Source organism: Chiloscyllium plagiosum, chromosome 34 (genome assembly GCF_004010195.1).
Source record: "Chiloscyllium plagiosum isolate BGI_BamShark_2017 chromosome 34, ASM401019v2, whole genome shotgun sequence".
Classification (NCBI taxonomy): domain Eukaryota; kingdom Metazoa; phylum Chordata; class Chondrichthyes; order Orectolobiformes; family Hemiscylliidae; genus Chiloscyllium; species Chiloscyllium plagiosum.
In genome coordinates, this window is record NC_057743.1 from 9,173,523 (window position 1) to 9,197,811 (window position 24,289).

Consider the following 24,289-nt stretch of genomic DNA (forward strand, 5'->3'; position numbering starts at 1 on the left):
AGGAGACGGACCTGGGAGCCATCTCTGCCACCCACACTGTGTTAGTCTGTCACCTTCAGATGGTGTGATTTCTGACTGCTCCCTGGCTGCAGTGAAATGAAGTTGAAGAAGCCAGGGTCAGAGTTATGGAGCAGTAGCCTAGGTCACACATGCCTCATTGTCCAGATGCTAAGAGGCAAATGTATGCGCAAAGATGTCCCAGCCTGGTGACAGCAGCTCAGACAGTGAGGATCAACCCAAACACCGGGTCAGTGAGGATCAACCCAAACACCGGGTCAGTGTGGATCTACCCAAACACCGGGTCAGTGTGGATCTACCCAAACACCGGGTCAGTGAGGATTTACCCAAACACCGGGTCAGTGAGGATCTACCCAAACACCGGGTCAGTGAGGATCTACCCAAACACCGGGTCAGTGAGGATATACCCAAACACCGGGTCAGTGAGGATCTAACCAAACACCGGGTCCGTGAGGATCTACCCAAACACCGGGCCAGTGAGGATCAACCCAAACACCGGGTCAGTGTGGATCTACCCAAACACCGGGTCAGTGAGGATCTACCCAAACACCGGGTCAGACAGTGCTGGCCAATGAGTGGTATTTAATCAATTCACATAAGGATCCACCGCAGTCTTGTACTTGGGATTGGCAAAGGATGTCTTCATACAAGGAGATGTCAGACTAGAATCTGAAATGCAATCGCCACAGAGGGAAATTGTCGCACATATCTAAGGAAAACATCCAGTGTGGGTCAACCCAAACACCGGGTCAGTGTGGATCTACCCAAACACCGGGTCAGTGTGGATCAACCCAAACACCGGGTCAGTGTGGATCTATGAGTACAAGCATTGTTGATTGTTGGAAAATCCCAAATGGTTCACTGAAATCATTTAGGGGAGGAAATCCACCATCCTCACCAGTCTGGCCTACATGTGACTCCAGCCCCACAGCAATGTGATTGACCTTTTACTTTCCTCTGGGCAACTAGGGAGAGGCAAGGACCCCTGGTCTAGCCAGTGCCCATACTCCATTAATGAAGAAAAAAACAACTCAGATAGCATTGCCTACCATTCAGGTGTGCCAAGGCTGATTCACAAAAGACCAGGCGCCATCTATAACTTCAAGGTGCCACTTCTTTAAAACAGGAATCTTAATTATATATAATATTGACATAATACTATACATTTGCAGCTTCACAATATCCATTAGCACTTTTCTTGGATTGTGCACCATAAATTAGTTGTTATGTAATCTCCCCTGCCCTCCACCCTATCGCAAAAGCTTCTCTTTTGCTTTCCCAATAATTCCCTGTCACTGGCTTAAAAACCCTTAAATCTCTATTCCCCTTCAGTTTTCATGTGAAAGGCGAGAGACCTGAAATCTTCTGTCTATCTCAGTCTATCGATGCTGCCATACCTGCCGGGATGTTGAGACTTTATCTTTGCTCTTATTTCAGCTTGCCAGCCTCTGTGGTATTTCACTCCATAAGCATATACCCTGGGGTCTAATGAATACATGGTGTACATGGGGGCTCAGTGAGTTACGAATGTACTGTGGGTGGAATATATGCAGTGTGTTTGTAATAACCATGTTGGAGATGGGTGTGGTGCCAGCTGAAACTGGGCAAGGGCTTTTGTCCGAAACGTCGATTCTCCTGCTCCTCGGATGCTGCCTGACCTGCTGTGCTTTTCCAGTGCCACACTCTCGACCCATTTAGCTTGAGTGCCTTCAGAGGTGAACCCCAGATACTGGCACAGTGGGCATTGCCAGATACCTAGCTCAGAGGGCTGTCTCCAATGCTATTGTAAACAACATTGGATAGCAACCAACATTGGAGGCAGCCATAGTTCAGTTGGCCTGAGGAACAAGCATTTCGAGAACACTAACCTGGTCCACAGAAAATCCTGTTGGGATGCCCATTCTTTACCCCTCCCCCTAGCCACAGGGGAAGAGATAGTCATACACTCACAAACCACGGAAACAGACCCTTCAGTCCAGCCAGTACATGCCAATTACAATCCCAAACTTAACTAGTCCCACCTACCTGCGCTTGGCCCACATCCCTCCAAATCTTTCTTATTCGTGTACTTATCTCAATGTATTTTAAATGTTGTAACTGTACCCACACCTACCACTTTCTCTGGAAGTTCATTCCACACACAAACCACTCTGTGTAAAAACATTGCCCCTCAAGTCTTTTTCAAACTTTTCTCCTCTCACCTTAAAAATATGTCCCCTAGTTTTGAACTCCCCCAACCCTTGGGAAAAGATACCTGCCACTCACCTTATCTATACCCCTCATTATTTTATAAACCTCCATAAGGTCATCCCTCAACCTCCTACGCTCCAGTGAAAAAGAGTCTCAGCCTACTCAGTTCTCCCAATAACTCACACCCTCCAGTCTGAACCCTCTCCTCCTATAACAGAGTGAACACATCTCTCCACAGTCCTGTACAACATCAACCCAACTCCTATATACAGAGGACTGAGCGATGAAGACAAGCTTGCTAAATGTCTTCTTAACCAGAGCAGGAGTTTTAAAATGAAGGCACATGATGTTAAATGTTGGTTATGATGTGGAGCTGGCTACTGTAGGAATGATCCGCAATCCCAGAGACACACAGTTTGGAAGGAGGACTAGGCCATTCGGCCCCTTGAGACCTCAGTGCTGTTAATTAAGGTCACGGCTGATCCGACTGCTGCCTCAACTCCACCTTCTTGCTTGTCCTCTCCCTCCCAATCTCCCAACCCAACCAACGATTCCCTCTGTCATCAAGGATCGCTTCCCTAACCTGCTCTGCCACCTTCTGAGCCCGAGGGCACAGCCTGGCACTGATCGAGCCGCAGTCAGTCGCGATGTAAATGTGACGGAGCTGTTCCAACAGTGTGAGGAGGTGCTATTGAACAGTCTGTGGCGGAACCGTTCCCATTATCAACCCATTCCAACCGGTGATTCATGAAGTAGATTTGAGAAACAAATCTCACCCTCAGCATTTGGAATTGTAATATCCTGGTGTTTTTGTAGCTTTCCGATTTGCCTACACATCTTGTCAGGATGTAATTCTCAAGTGATCTCAGGGTAGCAGGCTGTCTGGATGTCTGTCACCTTCATACTTTGGCCCTGCCCTGGGGAGATTGCTGGCTAACTCCCAGCACTACAGCAGTCTTTCAGTGAGTATGAGGCACTACGGAATGTTCTAAGCACAAGAGGAATGCCAGTCTTTGTCTCTTTCTGTTATTGTGGCCTGTCAGAGGTAAACACAGAAGGCACAAATAGAATGCTTTTATATTGATTAAGGCAGCTCTTATAACGTGGGCCTGATGCTCCAGGTCTCCCTGTACCTTGGCTGTGTCCAGTGACACACGATGTGACAGGGTACCAATACTCACATGCCTGATCCATGATCCATGCCTTGATCGGGACCAAATACAAGTCTTCTTATGTTTTGTATTGAAGTGTGGCTTGAAATCCAGATGGTACGTGATTGTCTCTGAAAATGATTGCCGTCAGTCAGTCAGTCAGAACAGGCAATTTTTTTTTATACATTCAGCACCAAAACAGGGGTTGCAGAGACATAAACCGTCTTCCTTCGTGGCTGAGCCAATCTCTTGGATTAGCGTCTGTGCAAACTTGGTACCTTAATTGACACTGAGCTGAACCTCGCAACTGTCCATTGCCATGACCCTTTGATCTCAGATCTGTCACATGACCTGCCTCTGACTTGACTTCTTCTCTATTGCACTGAAACTCTTACCCATTTTTTCATTATATCAGACTTCACCTCTTCGACGGTTCCTGCTTCTCTGTTGATGGCTTTCAGATTTCCATTCTCCCTCTATCATTTGCAAAAACATCTGTAATCTGAACCCCTCCCCCTCCCTCCACTACCCCCACTCCCTTGCTGCCATTACTGACTTTATTGGTGATTTGGAATCTGTGCCTCTGGTACTTCCAGACATGGGAATACTTTACTCAATTTACCTTGTCCAATTACCTCATTGACTTTGAACCCTTCCACCAAATGTTCTTTCAAGAACTCCATCAGAAATTGCCGGAAAAGCTCAGCAGGTCTGGCAGCATCTTTGGAGCAAAACCAGAGTTAATGGTTGAGAGTGACCCTTCCTCGGAGAAAGGGTCACTCACTCTGAAACGTTAACTCTGATTTCGCTCCACAGATGCTGCTGGACCTGCTGAGCTTTTCCGGAAATTCCTGTTTTTTGATTCTGATTTACAGCATCTGCAGTTTTTTGGGTTTTTAAATCTCCTTTTGACATTCTCTTCTCCAGGATAAAGAGCCCTAATTTCTCCAAACAACTCGTTTATGTTAGGTTCCTCATCCCTGAGACCATTCTTATTAACTTTTTTTCTCAATTCACTTTAATGTCCTCACATCCTTCTTAAATGGAAGGCCTGGAATGGCACACAGCACTCCAATCAAAGTTGAACTTGTTGTTCTACACAAATTCTTTGATTTTGTTGCATCCAGGGCAAAGCAGCCCGCTTGATTGGCACCACACCCACAAATACTTACTCCCTCCACTCACCAACGCTCAGTAGCAGCAGTGTGTACCATCCACAAGGTGTACGGCAGAAATTCACTGAGGCTCCTTCAACAACCCCTTCCAAACCCACAACCGTTTCCTTCTAGAAAGACAAGGTACACAGTGCAACACCTGTGAGATCCCCTCCAAGCCACTCACCATCCTGTCTTGGGAAATATATCAATGTTCCTTGAGTATTGCTGGGTCAAAATCCTGGCGTTCCCTCCCTAAGGACATTGTGGATCTCCTTACAGCATGTGGACTGTAGTGGTTCAAGAAGGCACCTCACTACCACTTTCTCAGGGGTATGAAGGATGACTAATAAATGCAGGCCCACCAGCAACCCATGCATCCCATGAACGAATAAGAGACAAACAAAACCCTATGCCACTATTCATAAAAATCCAGATGCTTATTACAGAATCCCTGGTCACACAGTTCCCTCTTACTGCTGTCTGGCTGCTATCATTCAGTATTAGTCTCTTTACACTTCATTAGTTCTCTGCTATGACCAGAATGAAGAAACTCCCACAATTTGCCTTGCATAAGAATGGGTTTTGTTGTAGGCAGCACATTTTTAATTTGGCTGACCCACATTTATAGACTCAAAGAACACCTAGGGCAGCATGGTGGCTCAAAGGTTAGCATTGCTGCCTCACAGTGCCAGGGACCCGGGTTCAATTCCAGTCTCGTACGACTATCTGAGGGGAGTTTGAACATTCTCTCTGTGTCTGCGTGGGTTTCCTCTGGGTGCTCCGGTTTCCCCCCACATTCCAAAAGATGTGCAGGTTAGGTGAGTTGCCCAGAGCGTTAGGCACGTTAGTCAGAGGTAAATGGGTCTGAGATAAGACTCCCCATAGCGTGGAAACAGACCCTTTGGCCCAACTAGTCCACACCGACCCTCTGCAGAGTGCCCCATTTCCCTCTGACTAATGCACCTAACACTATGGGCAATTTAGCAGGGCCAACTCACGTAACCTGCACATCTTTGGACTGTGGGAGGAACTCCACACAGGGAGAATGTGCAAACTCCACACAGCCAGTTGTCCGAGGCTGGAATCTATAACCTTGGACCCTGGTGCTATGAATCAGCAGTGCTAACTACTGAGCCACCGTGCCGCGTCTCATGGGTTACCCTTCGGAGGGTCGGTGTGAACGTATTGGGCCAAAGGGCCTGTTTCCATGCTGTAGGGAATCTAATCTAACCTTTAAAAAAATCCTGTCCTGTGAACTAGTGGTAATGGTAATGGCGGTGGGAGACTGAAGGGTAAGGGTTCAAGGCCCATTCTAGATGTTGGAAGATACAACCTAAACTGACATGCTGATGCGGTATAGACAGACCTCTGACTGTGAGGTATTAAACATCTTTGTACTGCATGGGATGCACCATGGGTTTCTTCAGGAAGGTTGGGGAGCTCTTTCTTGTTTCCAGATGAACACTTACCCCACAATGGGCACACAGTGAAGAAGATTATCATTGTCCAAACTGGAGATTTATGGAATGGTTACAGAATATAGGAAGGATGTTACTCCATTGGAGAGGGTTCAGGAAAGAGTTATCAGGGTTTGGTAGGTTTGAATTATAAAAATAGACTGGGACTTTTTTTACTGGAGTGTAGGAGGTTGACACGTGTCCTGATAGAGGTTTATAAAACCATGAGAGGCATGGATGACTTTATTTTATGTGGTGACTTGTAAAGATTTCATTTGAGTACGTGACAATAAACCGAGCATTTGTTGACCGTCCTGAATTGAACTGAGTGACCTGCTGGGCTATTTCTGAAGGTGGTGAAGGTGGGTCTGGAGTCACAGGTAGCCCTAACCACTGTCAGTGGTGCTGCCAGCTGACTAACCTTAATGGATGTGGATGGCCATTCGGCCTATCTAAGTCTATCTCTGAGGAGTAGCACAATTCTCTCTCCTATCAGCTGTGTCTTTTCATTTAATAGATATTTGCTGGATTGCACTGTGTCATCGATTTCATCACTGCATCTGTGCAAGAAAACATCTTTCTCATTTTACCTGAACTAGTATGAAATGGCATAGTTTGAATATCCCTCTTCAGTTTAAAGATATAACCTGGATTAAATATTTGCATCTTTGCCTTTTATGAGATGTGGGTGTTTCTGGTAAACCGAGCATTTGTCGACTGTCCCGAATTGAACGTGGGTGACCTGCTGGGCTATTTCTGAAGGTGGTTAAGTGTGCGTGGGTCTGGAGTCACAGGTAGGCCAGATTGGGGAAAGACAGCAGATTCCGCATGAATGGACCAGATGGGTCACTGAAGCGATCATTTCAGAGTCAGTATTACTGCGATGGGCTTTCAATTCCTGGCTGTTTTCTTTTTAAGTTACTGAGTTTAACTTCCGCAAGCTCCTGTGTTGCAATTTGAGCCCATTTCCACGCAGTGTTAGCTGGGGTGCACAAGCCTAGTAATAAAACCCTCCCACCCAAACCAATCAGCCGACACCTCTATTGCAGTTAATGGAACTAAGTATCATGGTGTACACTGGGCAGCCTGCCCCCTCTCAACTGTTTTGCATCACCTTCTCAACCAAATTTCTCTCCCAGTCTAACACGAGGCCCCAACATAGATACATATATAGGAGCAAGAGTAGGCCATTCAGCCCTTTGAGCCTGTTTTGCCATTCAATATGGTCATGGTCCAACTCAGGCCCCTATTCCAATCTTTGCCTTTGATCTCTTTAGCTCTAAGAAAGATATTTAACCCTTTCTTGAAAATATTCGATGTTTTGGTGTTGACTGCTTTCTGTGGCAGAGAGTTCCACAGGTTCTGGGGATGAAGTCATTTCTCTTCATCACCCCTTCATCTTTGAGTTGTGATCCCTGGCTCTCACCTCCTCGCTCATTGGGAACATCCTTTCTGCATTTAGATTAGATTCCCTACAGTATGGAAGCAGGCCCTTCGGCCCAACAAGTCCACACCGACTCTCTGAAGAGTAACCCACCCAGACCCAGTCCCCTACCTCATATTTACCCCTGACTAATGCATCTAACACCATGGGCAATTTAGCACGGCCAATTCACCAGCTGCACACCTTTGGACTGTGGGAGGAAACCGGAGCACCCGGAGGAAACCCACCCAGACACAGGGAGAATGTGCAAACTCCACACAGACAGTTGCCAGAGGCTGGAATCAAATTCAGGTCCCTGGCACTGTGAGGCAGCAGTGCTAACCACTGAGCCACTGTGCCACCCCAATTTACCCTGTCAGTTTACCCTGTCTAACCCTGTTTCAATTTTATATAGGCCTCGATGAGACACCCCCCTCATTCTTCTGAACTCCAGTGAATATCTTCCTAACCAATCCAATCTCTTTTCAAACGTCAGTCCCACCATCCCAGGAATCAGTCTTTGTTGCAATCCCTGCATCTCCTTATCCTTTCACAGATAAGGAGACCAAAACTGCAGACAGCACTTCAGGGTGTGGTCTCACCTGCAGAGTTGCAGCGAAACATCCCTGCTCTTGCACCCGCATCCTCTCAATAGGAAGACCGACAGAGCATTCACTGCACCTACCTGCTTACTTTCAGAGACTGGAGGACAGCCTCTGGCTCTTTGCCACTGGATAGCAATGCCACCCTCATTTCTCCATAATCAGAACTTGGTCCAGACCACAAGGAGTGGTCTGACCGGTGCCCTGTACAGTTTAACGAGGATTTCACAGAATTCCTGATAACTCACCGATTGTTCGCACACCCACCCTGTAACTCGTAAGACTCGGTTACAGCACCCCACCTATTTTGGCGTTGTCTGAAAAGTTGACTAAGTTTACACCGAGTCATTGATGCAAGTTTGCTGCTGTATTTGTCTCAACATGCAGGGATGGCATAATATTGACATAGTTTGTGAATTGCTCTTGTTATCCTCACACCACTTTAATAACACAGTTTTAAAACAAAACTTCCTTTTTTTCAGAGAATCTTTAAGGAGTTTGATGCGGTCGAACTGGAAATTTGATCACTGAAGACAGAATTAAATCTCAAGGAAGTGCCATGGAGTTTGTGTTGCTTCTGCTGATTTCTCATCTAAATTTCATTTGCGGATTCATCCCAGGTAAAGTCACTCCAAAATCCCTGGCTGTATTAGACCCTGAACAAAAGAATTCCTTTCAGTCTAGCAGGCAAAATAAAATCAAAGATTTCACCTCTGATGTTGCATAAGATTTTAGATATTTATGAAAAGAAGCAAAATCTGACTGTGTTTTGTTGAACTCTCTAGTAATCACCTTCTGTCTGATGGTATTCAGATGTGTTTGAAGGTAGGAGACAGAGGGCGGTGGTGGAGGGTTGTTTTTGGGACTGGAGGCCTGTGACCAGTGTTGTGCCACACAGATCGGTGCTGGGTCTACTGCTTTCCATCATTTCTATGAATGATAAAGATGTGACTGTAGGAGACATGGTTAGTAAGTTTGCAAATGACACTAAAATTGGAGGTATAGCGGACAGTAAAGGAGGTTACCTCAGAGTACAACAGAATCTTGATCAATTGAAAAAGTAACAAAGAGGATTGATCAGGGCAGAGCGGTGGACATGATCTATATGGACTTCAGTAAGGCATTCAACAAGGTTCCCCATGGGAGACTGGTTAGCAAGGTCAGATCTCATAGAATACAGGGATAACTAGCCATTTGGATACAGAACTGACTCAAACGTAGAAAACAGACGGTGGTGGTGGATGGTTGTTTTTCAGACTGGAGGCCTGTGACCAGTGGAGTACCACAAGGCTTGGTGCTGGGTCCATTATTTTTCATCATTTATATCAATGATTTAGATATGTACATAGGAAGTATAGTTAATGAGTTTGCAGATGACACCAAAATTGGAGGTGTAGTGGACAGCGAAGAAACTAACCTCAGATTACAACAGGATCTGGACCAGATGGGCCAATGGGCTGAGAAGTGGCTCAGAGTATCGAGTACAGGAGTTGGGAGGTCATGTTGCGGCTGAACAGGACATTGGTTAGACCATTGTTGGAATATTGCGTACAATTATGGTCTCCTTCCTATCGGAAAGATGTTGTCAAACTTGAAAGGGTTCAGAAAAGATTTCCAAGGATGTTACCAGCGTTGGAGGATTTGAGCTACAGGGAGAGGTTGAATAGGCTAGGGCTGTTTTCCCTGGAGCTTCAGAGGCTGAGGGGTGACCGCAGAGAGATTTATAAAATCATGAGGGTCATGGATAGAATAAATAGACAAAGTCTTTTTCCTGGGGTGGGGAAGTCCAGAGCTAGAGGGCATAGGTTTAGGGTGAAAGGGGAAAGATGTAAAAGGGACCTAAGGGACAATCTTTTCACACAGAGGGTGGTACGTGTATGGAATGAGCTGCCAGAGGAAGCTGGTACAATTGCAACATTTAAACGGCATCTGGATGGATATATGAATAGGAAGGGTTTAGAGGGATGTGGACCAAGTGCTAGATTAGGTTGGGATATCTGGTTGGCATAATCAAGTTGGACTGAAGGGTCTATATCTGCGCTGTATACCTTTATGACTATGACCCTAAATGGGCCGACGAGCTGAGGAGTGGCAGATGCAGCTGAATTTAGATAAATGTGAGGTACTGTGTTTTGTGAAACTTGAAAGGGTTCAGAAAAGATTTACAAAGATGTTGCCAGGGTTGGAGGCTTTGAGCTACAGGCAGAGGCTCAATAGGCTGGGGCTGTTTTCCCTGGAACATTGGAAGCTAAATGTTTATAAAATCATATGGATAGGCTGAATAGGCAGGGTCTTTTTCCCAAGATGGTGGCATCCAAAACTAGAGGGCATAGATTTAAGGTGAGAGGGGCAAGATTTAAAAGGGACCTGAGGAGCAAGTCTTCATGTCGAGGGTGGTGCATGCATGGAATGAGCTGCCAGAGGAAGTGGTGGAGGCTGGTATAACTGCAGTATTTAAAAGGCATTTTGATGGGTACATGAATTGGAAGGGTTTAGAGGGATATGGGCCAATTGTTGGCAAATGGGACTAGATTAGATTAGAATATATGGTTGGCATGGAGAAGTTGGACAGAATGATCTGTTTCTGTATTATGACTTTACCTTATTTTGATCCCTTGAGCATTATTCCATTATTTTCACATTATTTCACATTAGTTGCCATTATTCCACATTGCATTCACTTGTCTAAACTTTATCAAGTGGAATTCTCTCCCTAAATAATTAAAGCTGAGGGTCTTCCATTTCAGGTGGCGCCAAGACAGACTTTTGTTTTCATTCCACCCATGGACAGTGGGGTCTCAGGATAACTTGAAGGCACAGGTATCAGGGTTTGAGCAGGGGATGAGCTGTTGTGAGACCAAAATCAGGCAATGTTATAGAGGTGGTAATCGGAGGCAATTGGGAAAAATAGATAGTTTAAAGCTCATCTCAGGGTCAGTTGTGATACCAAGGTTGCAAAGAGATTGGTTTGATTTCAAACTATTGCCATGGAGAGGGCTGGAGTCAATAGCTCAACAGCAGAATTTGGACCGGGAAGCAAAAGCAATGGCCTGAGCCATGGGTCAAGGACAGGATAATTGGGCCGAGGATTCCAAAATGGCCCCCACTGTGCTTGGAGTGAGACCTGGCCTGGAAGTTGCGGCGGGGTGAGGGGGAGTGGGGTGGGGGCGGTCATGATGGACAGAGCGGGCTCCTGGGCAAGGGCCGAGTCGAGGGCTCTGATTTCTCTCCCTATCCTTGCTTCAGACTTCCCAATATTCAACAGCAGGGAGTTTCTGCTCATCCTTACTGGGTAAAAGATAGGCCACCCCCTGGTGAATTAGCGACAGTGGAGAAATCGAGAGAGTTGATGGTGAGGTAAAGCTGATGTTGTCAGTGTACATGTGAAAACATGTCAATTGTTGAAGATTATGAATGGCTGAAGTTCTGTGTATGTATGTTAAAACCATTGGGTGCTGCCATCTGCATTAAATTGCGGCTGTGTCGCTGCCTGGGAACCTCCCTAAAACCAATAGTTCAGGCCAGCTCTGCTTTCAATGCTGTCTCCGAGGAGAAAGTGAGGTCTGCAGATGCTGGAGATCAAAGTTGAAACTTTATTGCTGGAACAGCACAGCAGGTCAGGCAGCATCCAGGGAACAGGAGATTCGACGTTTCGGGCACAGGCCCTTCTTCAGGAATGAGCAGAGAGTGTTCAGCAGGAGAAGATAAAAGGTAGGGAGGAGGGACTTGGAGGAGGGGAGTTGGAAATGTGATAGGTGGAAAGAGGTCAAGGTGAGGGTGATAGGTCGGAGTAGGGTGGAGGCGGAGAGGTCAAGAAGAAGGCTGCAGGTCAGGAAGGCGGTGCCGGGCTGGAGGGATCCGGCTGAGACAAGGTGGGGGGAGGGGGGATGAAGAAACTGGTGAAGTCCAAGTTCATCCCCTGCGGTTGGAGGGTTCCTAGTCGGAAGATAAGACGCTCCTCCTCCGACCGTCGCTTTGTTGTGGTTTGGCGGTGGATGAGTCCAATGACCTGCATATCCTCGGTGGAGTGGGAGGGGGAGTTGAGATGCTGTGCTACAGGTTGGTTGGGTTGGTTCGTCCGGGTGGCCCAGAGGTGCTCTCTGAATCGCTCCGCAAGTAGGCGGCCTGTCTCCCCAATATAGAGGAGGCCACACCGGCTGCAGCGGATGCAGTAGATGATGTGGGTGGAGGTGCAGGTGAATCTGTGGCGGATATGGAAGTTTCCCTTGGGGCCTTGGAGAGAAGTGAGGGGGGAGGTGTGGGCGCAAGTGTTGCACCTCCTGCGGTTGCAAGGGAAGGTGCCGGGAGTGGTGGTTGGGTCGGTGGGGGGTGTGGATCTGACAAGGGAGTCGCGGAGGGAGTGGTCTCTACGGAAAGCTGATAGGGGTGGGGAGGGAAATATATCCTTGGTGCTGGGGTCTGTTTGGAGGTGGCGGAAGTGACGGCGGATGATGCGCTGTACATGGAGATTGGTGGGGTGGTAGGTGAGGACCAGTGGGGTTCTGTACATGGAGATTGGTGGGGTGGTAGGTGAGGACCAGTGGGGTTCTGTCCTGGTGGCGGTTGGAGGGGCGGGGCTCAAGGGCGGAGGAGCGGGAAGTGGAGGAGATGCGGTGGAGGGCACCGTCGACCACGTCGGGGGGGAAATTGCGGTCCTTGAAGAAGGAGGCCATCTGTGTTGTACGTATTTTGAACTGGTCCTCCTGGGAGCAGATGCGGCGGAGACGAAGGAATTGGGAGAATGGGATGGCGTTTTCAATGCTGTCTCCACTACCTGGTGTGTATTAACTATACTGTCTGTCGAAACATAACTATTTCAAGTCTGGTTGACATTTTGGATCACAAACGTGTTAACACTTATCCTGACTTGCCCGGAGATTAGGAAAAGCAACACTCCTCTCAAAACCTGAAGCAGGATGCTCTCCAGCTGACGATTAAATAAATCGCTGCCATTTCTTGGTAGATATTGTGAGAGATGACATTTCCCGTACATTTTCCCACAGGGAAGGTGGTTGGAGCCTGGCTAGCTTTATGCTGACCTTCAGTTTGATATAGCAAAGAAAAAGAGTCCAAGTCAACCCCAATGTATTAGTATTTATGTTGACTCACACTTTAACAGGCTCGATCTCCAGCTATTACCTGTTTCTGGATAAATTATTTATACTTGCAGGATATGATCACCTGACGATCGATAACTTTCCAAAGATGAAGTTTCATTTCAAGATGGCTTCCTCCTGAGGACTAATCACCTTTGATAACTTCTCTCCTTCCAGGTCTTTATCAACCTCCATGCATTGAGAATAGCAGCAGGGTTTATTATGTAGCTTTTACTTCATGTTTTGCCTATCTGGCTCCCATTCACGGGTTCTCCTAACCAGCTTGGTCAATAAGGGTGGATTATCTTAGAGGACTAGCGAGGAGGGATGTTAATGTAGAAGTGAAGTGAGACTCACTGCAAATGTTATTTTATATGTTTATGTCAACTCAGCCACATTTGTTGATTTTTACATTCAGTCTTGGTTCAGTTGAAGTGTGAATCAGTATAAAAAGTGTGATTCTGGTCAGGCAGCATCCAAGGAGCAGGAGGGTTGACATTTCAAGCATAAACTCTTCTTCAGGAATGATCAGCTTATGTTCGAAACCTTGATTCTCCTGCCCCTCGGATGCTGCCTGACTTGTTGTGCATTTCCAGCACCACACGTTTTGACTCTGACCTCCACCATCTGCAGTCCTCACTTTCCCCTGTGAATCACTACATCTGAGGATTGAATCACAAGTTCATTTCTTAGTCAAGGCCCCATGAATTAAACTGTGTTTGGAGAAATGCCTTTGTATCTTTAATGTACTGACTGGCTCGCCGTGGTCATGTGACTGCTACCTCTGCTGGAAGTGCCTGTGTGTGCGATCTGTGGGGGCCAGGAACCACACTTCACTAATGACATGCTGCCTTATGACTACATTACACAAGCTTACATAAGAAATATGGCACAGAAACAGGCCATTCTGCCCAACTAGCCCATGCCAGTGATGGTGTTCCATTAGAGACAGCTCCCATCATTCCTCATGTAAACCTATCATATTGGCAGATCAAGGTAAATTCTTGATATTAATGGACATGGGATCATTTAGACAAACATTACTGATACTAAAAGGGAATTTTCAGACTACATCTGATCCAGATAGCAGTGGTTATGTGAATCAGTCAGTTTTTAATCATTTCGGAATGGACTGCTGTAGACACTCAAGCATTTCTCATTCCAAATTAATTATTTTACTTCCCATGATTTATTCAAGTTTCTTAACGTATGTGTAGGATGAACTTGTTCAATGTTATTCCTTTTCTTTCCCAGTGAAGCTGATTTACCACGTCAACATTCTGTACAATTGTGTCTGGTTCTGATGATCTACCAGATGGTTAAATCAATGACGTTGACATCATATTTTCCCTTGATCTTAAATGAAATGTGAAGATGTGTGTTCAGTGTAATTTCTAACCATCTGTCTGTTGCCCATGTGTTCATCTTGTTATGTCATGTGTTACCATGTTTCACCTGTTTTGTTACATATGGGCATTGTTTTTGTCATCACCTCTGCAGCAACTTCAGATCCCCCACTCCCGCCACGTGACTGATTTGATTTCATTTGATTTCTTACTGTCACCTGAATGTGTACAGCGAAAAGCATTGTCCTATGTGCTGATCAGGCCCATCATATTATACACGTGCAGCAGGGTAATGGAACAGAGTGCAGGATACAGTGTTACAGCTGCTGAGAAGGTGGAGAGAGAGATCAACATTAACGGATCTTCACCCCTTGGTTCAAAACACTCTTGTTCCATCATAGCCTCGTAACTTCCTCACATCCCCACCACCTTGGTGTTAATGTTGTGCATTTGGAACATTAGAGACACTATTCCCATGATAAGCTCAATGTTGTTTCCCCTTGACACTTTCATAGTGGGAGTAAAAGAGTGAGATAACTCCTTATGATTAAAGGCTCTGTATCCAAGGGAACTGAATGCATTAACCCTAACCCGAACCCTAGCCTTAACCCTAACCCTATTGCAACTTGGCCCAGTATAGGGTGTGATGAGGAGACATGAGTTTCATACTCAAAACTCTAGGAGTGAAACCAAGGATGGATCAAGCAAGGGAATGTGACTCTGTTAAAACTGATCCTAGTCAGAAGTCACACGATACTGAGTTATAGTCCAATGGGTTTATTTGAAATCACACGCTTTCGTATTGCTGCTCCTTCGTCAGGTGGACTTTACCTGACAAAGGGGCAGTGATCCCAAAGCTAATGATTTCAAATAAACCTGTCAGATTATAACCTGGTGTTGTGTGAGGTCTGACTTTGTCCACTCCAGTCCAATACCAGCATCTCCACATCGAAATTGATCCTAGATATGAAACATTGATTGGTGTTTTTTATTCCACCATGTATGTGTGTTCAAAACGATTAGTGATGGAGAGCCTGGGATATAAGTCAGTGAGGTTCAGTGAGTTAGCATCAGGTCCAAACAGCTCTTGGTAACCTGAGTAGAGTAGATGCGCTCCCAACCCCTGATCTCATTAATCATGATGATTAGCTATGGGGTGGTGTGCAAGACATATTTCTCTGGGTTTGGCTCAGGTTGGCATTTACCAAAGGCAGAGCTGTAAGAGGTGGTACCACATCAGAGCCAGTCTGATGCCACCTCCATCCTGTAGGATTTTAATGCCTCCCTTTTGGACAACTGCCCTACTTCCTGATGTCATTGATCTAATCAGAAAACCCGGTGGGTTGTGCAGCGCAGGAATGAAGCAAAAAGAAATTGCTGGGCAAATCCATAAAAATACATCTGCAAGACGATAGAGGTAGAGAGGGGAATGAGACTGACTGCATTGCTGTACAGAGAGCTGGCAGGACCTCAATGGGCTAAATGGCCTCTCTGTTCTGTGAACTCTGATTTAATAAGTGCAAGGTTCCTGCTACTAGCCTACTGTCCACAGAAGACTTTGCATCACCTCAAGGGCTGTAGGATTGGGACAGCCCAGTACGCTGCTTCCTACTTGCCCTTTAATTAAGTCTTCAATTTTTTTCAATGCCCAGTCACCTCAAATCCCTCTGAAGGTCACAGACTCCATTGGAGCCTCCCAGTTGAAGTTTATTTGTATTCACCTTTGTACTGTTGCTGTTTTCTGTATCCCGTGGTGGAAAATAAAGCCCTTTCAAGCAAACTTCATGTTCCTGTCTGTTCGACTTCAATAGGCCTCGCCCCACCGGCTGGACTCAAGAAAAAACGAATCTATCATCAGATCCGCAACCCACCTCCAGGTTAGGTCAAGCTCAGAGGTCCATCTTCTCTCATTTTATGTTCCATTTGTTGTGTCATTGCTGTTAATCTGCTGGGAGCGGGATGCTGTGGTGCTCTGATCTGACTGTTCCCAGGCGCATGCGTACAGTTCTGGATATCTGCTGAATCATTACAACTTGCCTCGAGGGACTTTTGCTGGGGAAAACTTGCTTCTCCTCTCTTCCTGCGCATGTTTGGAATTTGCTGTGCATCATTGCAGATTAACTGTTTCCTACACGTGCAATAATGACAAGTCTCTCACTAACATGAAGTGCTTTCTCTCCTCCAAGTGCATATTATTACTGTGTGTAATAATTGTGCCCTGAACGGGAACTGTCTTGTGAATCTGTCACCATCCCACTGAGTGTGGAAGCAAAGGACTGTATTGACAAGCAAAACAAATTAAGCAGACATTTTCTGTGCATGCCTGGATCTCTCTATTCTTTGAATGATTTAAGGGTTGTGTTTACAGTGCGTGGACAATCCATACCCAGAGCTAAATAGCATTTACTTGTAAGTACTATTATGTTTTGGACGAATTGCCCCGAGTCTTTGGGTGAAGAATGTTGCTTCTTCTCTACTGAAAACAAATGGTTGCAAGGACATTTCTATCCAGCTTTGGCTCTCCTGCAAATGCTTTCCTCTTCTTACTCACATACTCCTTTGTTTCCAGTGAAAGGTGTTGGTAAGTACATTTGAATTAACTCAAAACCTCTGCTAATGGTTTAGAGGAAAACCAATTTCTCTCAACCAAACAGGAGTCAGTTGTAGAGAGTTCCGTGGTGTGGTAATGTTGCTGGATTGGTCATCTAGAGATGAGTGCTCTTAGAGCATGGTTTCCAATCTCCACTATGGCAACTCCAGGAATTTGAATCTGACTCTTAAATCTGGGATATGATGATGGTGACCATTGAACTCTTATTCATTGTTGTTTAAAACCCATCTGGTTCACTAATGTCCTTGAGGGAAAGAAGTCTGCCATTTCTCTCTGGTCTGCCCCTATCTGGGACCCCAGACCCACAGCAATATGGTTGACTCTTGCATCCACTGAAATGGGCCCAGCAAGTTTCTTAATTCAAGGGCAATTTGGGTTGGGCACTCACTTTAGGCTCTGCCAGTGATGCTCGCATTCCATGAAAAGAAATTGGCTTTAACAGATGTGTGAGGGATTAAGACTTCTGGCTCCCATTCCAGCTTACACTGATCATGGCATCACAGAAATGTTGTGGCATAGATGGAAGTCATTTGGCCTATCATGCCTGAAATAGTTCTATTCTCCAGTGCCAATCTCCTCCTTTTCCCCATATCCTTTACTGCCACCTTCATTTCATCTGGCGGTTCCATGAGGCTAACACTAAATGGAATCTGACTGTACAGTTGCATAGACCCGTAGGTAATCCTATGTATCATTGAAATTAATCACCATCTGTACTTGCATTAGGGTCCTTCTTAGTTGCCAGTAAAGTGAGGAAAGTCAATTCGATATTTGATTCCTTGGGTGGCTCAGTGGTTAGCACTGTTGCCTCACAGCACCAGGGTCCCAGATTCGATCCCAGCCTCAGGCGGCTGTCTGTGTGGAGTTGGCACATTTTCCCAGTGTCTGTGTGGGTGTGCTCCGGTTTCCTCCCACAGTCCAAACATGTGCAGGTCAGGTGAATTGGCCATGCTAAATTGCCCATAGTGTTAGGTGCATTAGACAGAGGGAAATGGGTCTGGGTGGGTTACTCTTCGGAGGATCGGTGTGGACTTGTTAGGCCAAAGGGCCTGTTTCACACTGTAGGGAATCTAATACAATAAGTATGAGAAATTTGAGGAACACCTGTTTGGAACTTGCAACTAATGTAAAGAATTATTATGTAATGGCATCTGAAAAACTATAATGTAAATGGATGAATTTTTGGCACGAGTTATGGAGACCAAAACATTTTGTGTTTTCGTCTGGAACTTTTGGGAAATGCCCTTCTCTGAGGTTTTGGTTTATTATCTTTTGATGGATCAACCAGGTCCCAAAGATGTGGAGATTCGTTTGGTCTGATTGCCTTGTCTTCCATTTTGTAGAGCATGAAATGAACCCAACGTACTGGAGGAACCAAGCCCAAGAAACACTGAAGCGAGCACTTAACCTACAAAAGCTTAACACGGGTGTTGCAAAAAATATTATACTTTTCCTTGGAGATGGTATGTTCCCTATTATCTGGACGATTTACTAAGATTTGTTGAGTTATTCATTGTTTAACCACCAGCATGGAGAAGTTGTTTTGAATTCCCAGTTTCCATCTATAGATTCTTAGTGTTGTAGTTCTCGTCACTGTTCCCCCTGTTAAGATCCATTTCTTGCCTCCGGGCTTGAAGCATAGAATCACAGGCTCCCTACTGTGTGGAAACAAGTCCAGATCGACTTTCCAAAGAGTAACCCACCCAGACCCATTTCCCTATATTTAACCCCCTAACTAATGCACCTAATATGCACATCCCTAGATTGTGGGAGGAAACCCGTGGAGAACATGCAAACTACACACAGACAGTTGCCCGAGGCTGGAATCGAACCTGGGTCCCTGGCACTGTGAGGTAGCAGTGCTAACCACTGAGCCACCGTGCCACCCCTTGTAAGTCTGTTCTGCTTTTCCCTCTGAATCTTCATATCCTTTCAAACGTACACTGTCCAGAACTGGAAACAGTGCTCCACTTGAGGACAAAAGACGGTTTTAATATATTTTATTAGTCTTAATCATTCTTAACCACTTTCTCAATCGGTCCTGTCACCATCAATGATTTGTGCACGCATATCTACATGTACCTTAGAATTGCATCCCATACTTTGTTTTGCTTTTCTTGATTGCTCTGACCAAGATGAGTCACGCTGTATTTTCTTACATTGAATTTCACTGACTACTTGTCCATCCATCCCAGTGACCTGCATGTTCCTCCTGAAGAGTTTCTCTATCTCCCTCACAGTTCACCAAACTGCCAAGTTCTATTTGCCGTCTAAAAGCTTTGAACTTTTGCCTTGTATACCAAAGTACAAACCATTCATACACACCAGGAAAAGTCGAATCCTTTGCATCTGCATTTAGCAAGGAAGAAAATGCTGTTAAAGTCTGAGTCAAAGAGCAAGTTATTAAGCTGTTTGATGGTCTTGCTGTAAAGAAGACAAAAGAATTTGATCAGATATGCCTTTTTTCAGCAAAATCAAAATTTGGTCTATCAAATAACTAGATGGGATAGTCTGAAAGATGATAATGAGAAGGTGTAGAAAGGCTGCCTTTATGAAAGTTGGTATGTCATAAGAACTTGGGAATTGTCTAAGGACACTAAGGGAAAGAAGGATGGAGGAAGAGACCATAATAGACCTCCTTAGAAAGAGGTGTATTCCCAGAGGACAGGGAAATTTTAGATGATGCAATCTTTTTGTCTGACACTCATACAGCACAAAAACAGAACTTTTGGTCCAACTAGTCCATAATCCCAAACTAATCTATTCCCACCTATCTACACCTGGACCATATCCTTCCAAACCTTTCCTATTCCTATACTTATTCAAGTGTCTTTTAAACATTGTCATTACACCCACATCCACCACTTCCTCTGGAAGTTCATTCCACATGCAAACCACCCTCTGTGTAAAAATAAAATTGTCTCTCATGTCTTTTTTACGTCTCTCTCCTCTCACCTTAAAATGTCCCTCCTAGCCTTGAAGTGGCCCAGAGTAGGTACAAGACACCTACCATTAACCCTATCTAAAATGAGAGGCGTAATCTTAGCAGTGAGAAAGCATTTCGAAACAGATGTGAAGTACTGATTTAATGCCTCAGCAATGCCCTTTGCCCCCGGGCCCTAATTTCTCTTTTGTTCCTGAATGAGCCCTACTGCTCTTTTTACTATCACTTTGCGATAGAAGCCTTCTAGATTCTTCTTCATGTTAGTTGCTAACTTCTTCTTACGCTCTCACTTTGCCTCTTGCATCTCCTTTCCCACTACCTACTGAGCTTTCTTAATTCAGCCTGGTTCTCACTTTTATTACCAATCTGAAACCTGTCATTCTTTTAATGTAGGGGAATGGGTCTGGATGGGTTGCTCTTCGGTGTGGACTTGTTGGGCCGAAGGGCCTGTTTCCACACTGTAGGGAATCTAATAAAAAAAGAATCTAATAAACATTCAGGATAAACCTGCAAGTAATTTCAAGACAGACAGCAACAGCATTTTGAAATGTATAAAATAAAGAGAGAGGCCAAGGTGAGTGTATGCATTCTAACGTTTCAAACCTAACATGGAAGCACTGGTAATAGTCTTCAAAGAATCCTTAGATTCTGGATAAGTGCCTTCGAATTAGAAAATTGCCAATGTAACATCTTTATTTAATAACAATGGAAACAAACGAGAATGCATCCGCAATTTTCCACATTGTATTCCATCTGCCACGTTTTTGCCACTCATTTAGCCCCTACATCCCTCCGTTGACTCCATCTGTCATCCTCACCATTTGATTTCCCACCTACTTATTTATCTTCTGCAAACGTGGCTATCGAATATTCACTGTCCTCATGCAGCTATTGATGTATATTGTAACTAATAGAGCGCCCTTGCACTGATCCCTGTAGCACCGCACTAGTTACAGTTTCGAGAGTGTGGTGCTAGAAAAGCACAGCAGGTCAGGCAGCATCTGAGGAGAATTAACGTTTCGGGCATAAGCCCTTCAGCATTCATCATTCCTAATGAAGGGCTTATGTCCGAAGGGTCGATTTTCCTGCTCCTCAGATGCGGCCTGAGCTGCTGTGCTTTTCCAGCACCACACTCTCGACGCTTATCTCCAGTATCTGCAGTCCTCACTTTCTACTAGTTACAGATTGCCAACCTGAAAATGCCCCCTATTATCCCAACTCTCTGCCTTCTCTGAGTTAGCCAATCCTCTTACCTATGTGAATATACTCGTTCCAGTACAGTGAATTCTTATTGTATTAAGTGGAATGTCTGGTACTTTGTCAAAAGCCTTTTGAAAATCCAAATAGATTACACCTGCTGGCTCCCCATTGTCTATTCTGCTTGTGGCCTCCTCCCTTCTCTCCATCCCTATTTCCCCTGAATATCTATGATTGAGGAATATTTATACCCTGGCCACTTTTCTTGGGCCAGGGCTCCATTATCGTTATAAGCACATGGCTATTTACCCCTCACTGACATTATTTATCATGCACACAAACCCATGCACTGTTAAAACTAATATACAGCGTATTGGCTCCCTCCTAGTCTGACCACACCTTTATATTATCTCACTCTCATGCCCTTCAACCCTCCCAATGTTTTGTGCATCTTGTTTCCCCTCACACACATTTCACCCGGGTTCCCAAGTATGCTTCAATCCTCCAGACTCCTTCTCCTGTGGATAGAATTGCCCGACCTAGTCAGTGACAGCTACTTCCAAGATGTGTATTGCAAATCTGAAACACCTAATGCAGATCTGTTCACTAGCTCTGTGATGTCAGTCACTGCCTGAGGTGTTCTGAATGGTAGCTTTTTCTTCAATGTTTGTTAACCACATGTTGTTTGCAGACTTGTGAGAGTGAGATCCAGTTACAGAGAAGCACCCTTTGATCTGGATCTGATTCGTTTAACTTCACTGAGGACAAATTGGGTTAACACTAGGTGATGTGGAGGTGTGTACATGGGAGAGACAGCACACTCGCAGGCCATTTAGCCCAGTCAGTCCATGCTGGGCTTTGTCCTGCACTCTATTCTCCTCGCAACGTTTCTCATCTAACTATTATCGTAATCATCTAGTCACTTCTGTTCATGTTTTCCCTTCATGCATCAATACCATTTAACCACTCCTTGTGACAGGTTTTTTGACATGTAGTGTTATACCACGCTATGCATTTGGGGTTAAGACAGATTGGGCATGCAGAAAGCACTGTCAACATTTGATTCAGGCTTAGTCCTCAAAGTGACACTGTTTGTTACACATGAATACAGAATACTGCTGTTCATTGTTACCATTGATATACTAACCTCTAGTTAAGGCCTAATTTATCTTTGTTCATGTCCACGTGCTGTCAAGACTCTCTCTCATCCCTATGCTAACTCTGCTATTTATATTTAATGATGTGTAGCTACATGACATCATCGTTAGGTTGTTCCAGGGTCCTGAAGCCCTCATGCCACTTTAATAAATTTCACAACTTTTCAGAATTCCCTGTTGGATGTCTCGGTGACTATCTCATGTGGTTGGTCTCCAGCTCAATGTTTTGCTCCACAGATGGAAACTGTCCAGGTGATCCACTCCAACAAAGCTTTTGTCATTTTAAAGGCCTCGATTGTGTCACCCATCAGTGTCCTCTCATGAAGAGAGGAGACAGCCCATCAATTCTTTCCTGATATGTACGCCCACAGTTCTCTCATCTGAAAATGCACAATTTTTTTTTAGATTAGGTAGTACAGGGAGAACAGTACAGTGAAGTGTGCACAATGTCACCACACACTGTGCCACCTTGGGAGAAAGTACCTAAGCATAGAATCTTAGTCACGGAAATGGAAAACTAGAGAAATAAGTTTAAACATTCAGCACTATAGTTTTCTTAGTATAAAAGTATAAAAATAAAGAAATAAAGTTTAGAAAGTCAAACGTTACAGTCTTTTCATAAGCCATGAGCCTACAGACACTCCAAGCTGTCGCATTAGACTTGGTGTTTTCTCTGAGGATAGAATTCAGTTGATGAACTCGATGCCCTGTTGGCTGCATGAAGGAAATAGTCCCTGTGACAAAAATGGTCAGAGTTAATCCATTACTCTATTCATTAATCCATAATGAAAGCACAAGTGCTTTCAACAGGTCACCTAAAAGGTGCTGATGTCTAGGGCAATATTAGTTGGAGCTAACACTAAGGTGTGTGTAAAAACATTGTTACGACCCACTTGGGAAAGTGTACTTGAGCCCCACTCCTCCTGGGGTCACTACAAAATTAATGATTTAATCAAAGTATGGAAAATGTCCAGTTCCACTGTCTGATGGAATTAGTCTCACGGAAAACACTGACCACTTTACTGAAGAAGAATTACTGTTTACTTCAACAAGGTAATTCTAGCCCCAGTTAAACAGAATTATAAACTATCAGCATATGACTCTACTGATTTACATTGTAACTCTCTTTTAAAGACAACCAGGTGGACACAGATAAATGAAAAGATTTTGGTGCTATGGATGAAGGACAAAAATACTGGGGAAACACAGTTTCATGAGAACGTTAGAACAAGGAGTAGGCCGTCCAGCCCTTCGACATTGCTCCGCCATTCAGTGGTCCTTTTCATGGCCTCAGCTCCACTTACCTGCCCTCTCACCGTATCTCTTAACATTTTTATTATTCAAAAAAAATCTATCTTCGCTTTAAAAACATTGACTGAAGTAACTTCAGTAACTTCATTGGGCAAGGAATGTCATAGATTAACAACCCTCTGGGTGAAGCAGCTCCTATAGCACAGGATTCGATGAGATGCTTCCTAAGTGTTCTCATCTTCAACATCCATCTCCAGGCTCTTTCACTTCTTCACAAGGAGGCCAGGGTAATCCATACACAAATTACAAAGTCTCTTCCTTCCTGGTGAAAGGCAACAGCTTAGAGCAACTGGTGGGTGAAAGCAACAAGCTTTCTTCAAACTTTGGGTACTTTTACTGCAGAGAGATGGAGACACACAAGCTGCTTTTCCAGCAACCCAGAGGTTTCTTGCATTCTTTTGTAAAGATCCAAGCTGTCCAGCTGCCCAGGAGCTGATCAGAGAGGTTGATGACATTCACCAAATCGCTGTGTGCGCACACTCCCAGTGCCATGTCATCATAGTTCACCTCCCTAACTGCCTGAGCAGAGCAGCAATGTAAACACAACTCACAATGAGTTCCAGAAACTTGTTTTTAAAAGTACGATACTTCTGTTCACAATCATTTGGCTTAAAAAAAAACTTTTTTTT

General features: G+C 44.8%; 1 protein-coding gene across 5 annotated transcripts in view; it reads left to right on the forward strand.

Moving 5' to 3' along the window:
* Positions 1–24,289, forward strand: part of alpl (alkaline phosphatase, biomineralization associated) — a 148,241-nt gene that overhangs the window by 73,084 nt on the left and 50,868 nt on the right. For 4 of the 5 annotated variants that reach the window (XM_043675574.1, XM_043675573.1, XM_043675572.1 and 1 more), the window contains 3 exons: positions 8,481–8,618; positions 16,252–16,317; positions 18,395–18,514. In XM_043675574.1, the coding sequence (XP_043531509.1) occupies positions 8,558–8,618; positions 16,252–16,317; positions 18,395–18,514 (247 nt within the window). In that variant the 5' untranslated portion in view covers positions 8,481–8,557. The remainder of the gene's footprint in view (positions 1–8,480; positions 8,619–16,251; positions 16,318–18,394; positions 18,515–24,289) is intronic. The other variant, XM_043675576.1, reaches the window with a different exon arrangement.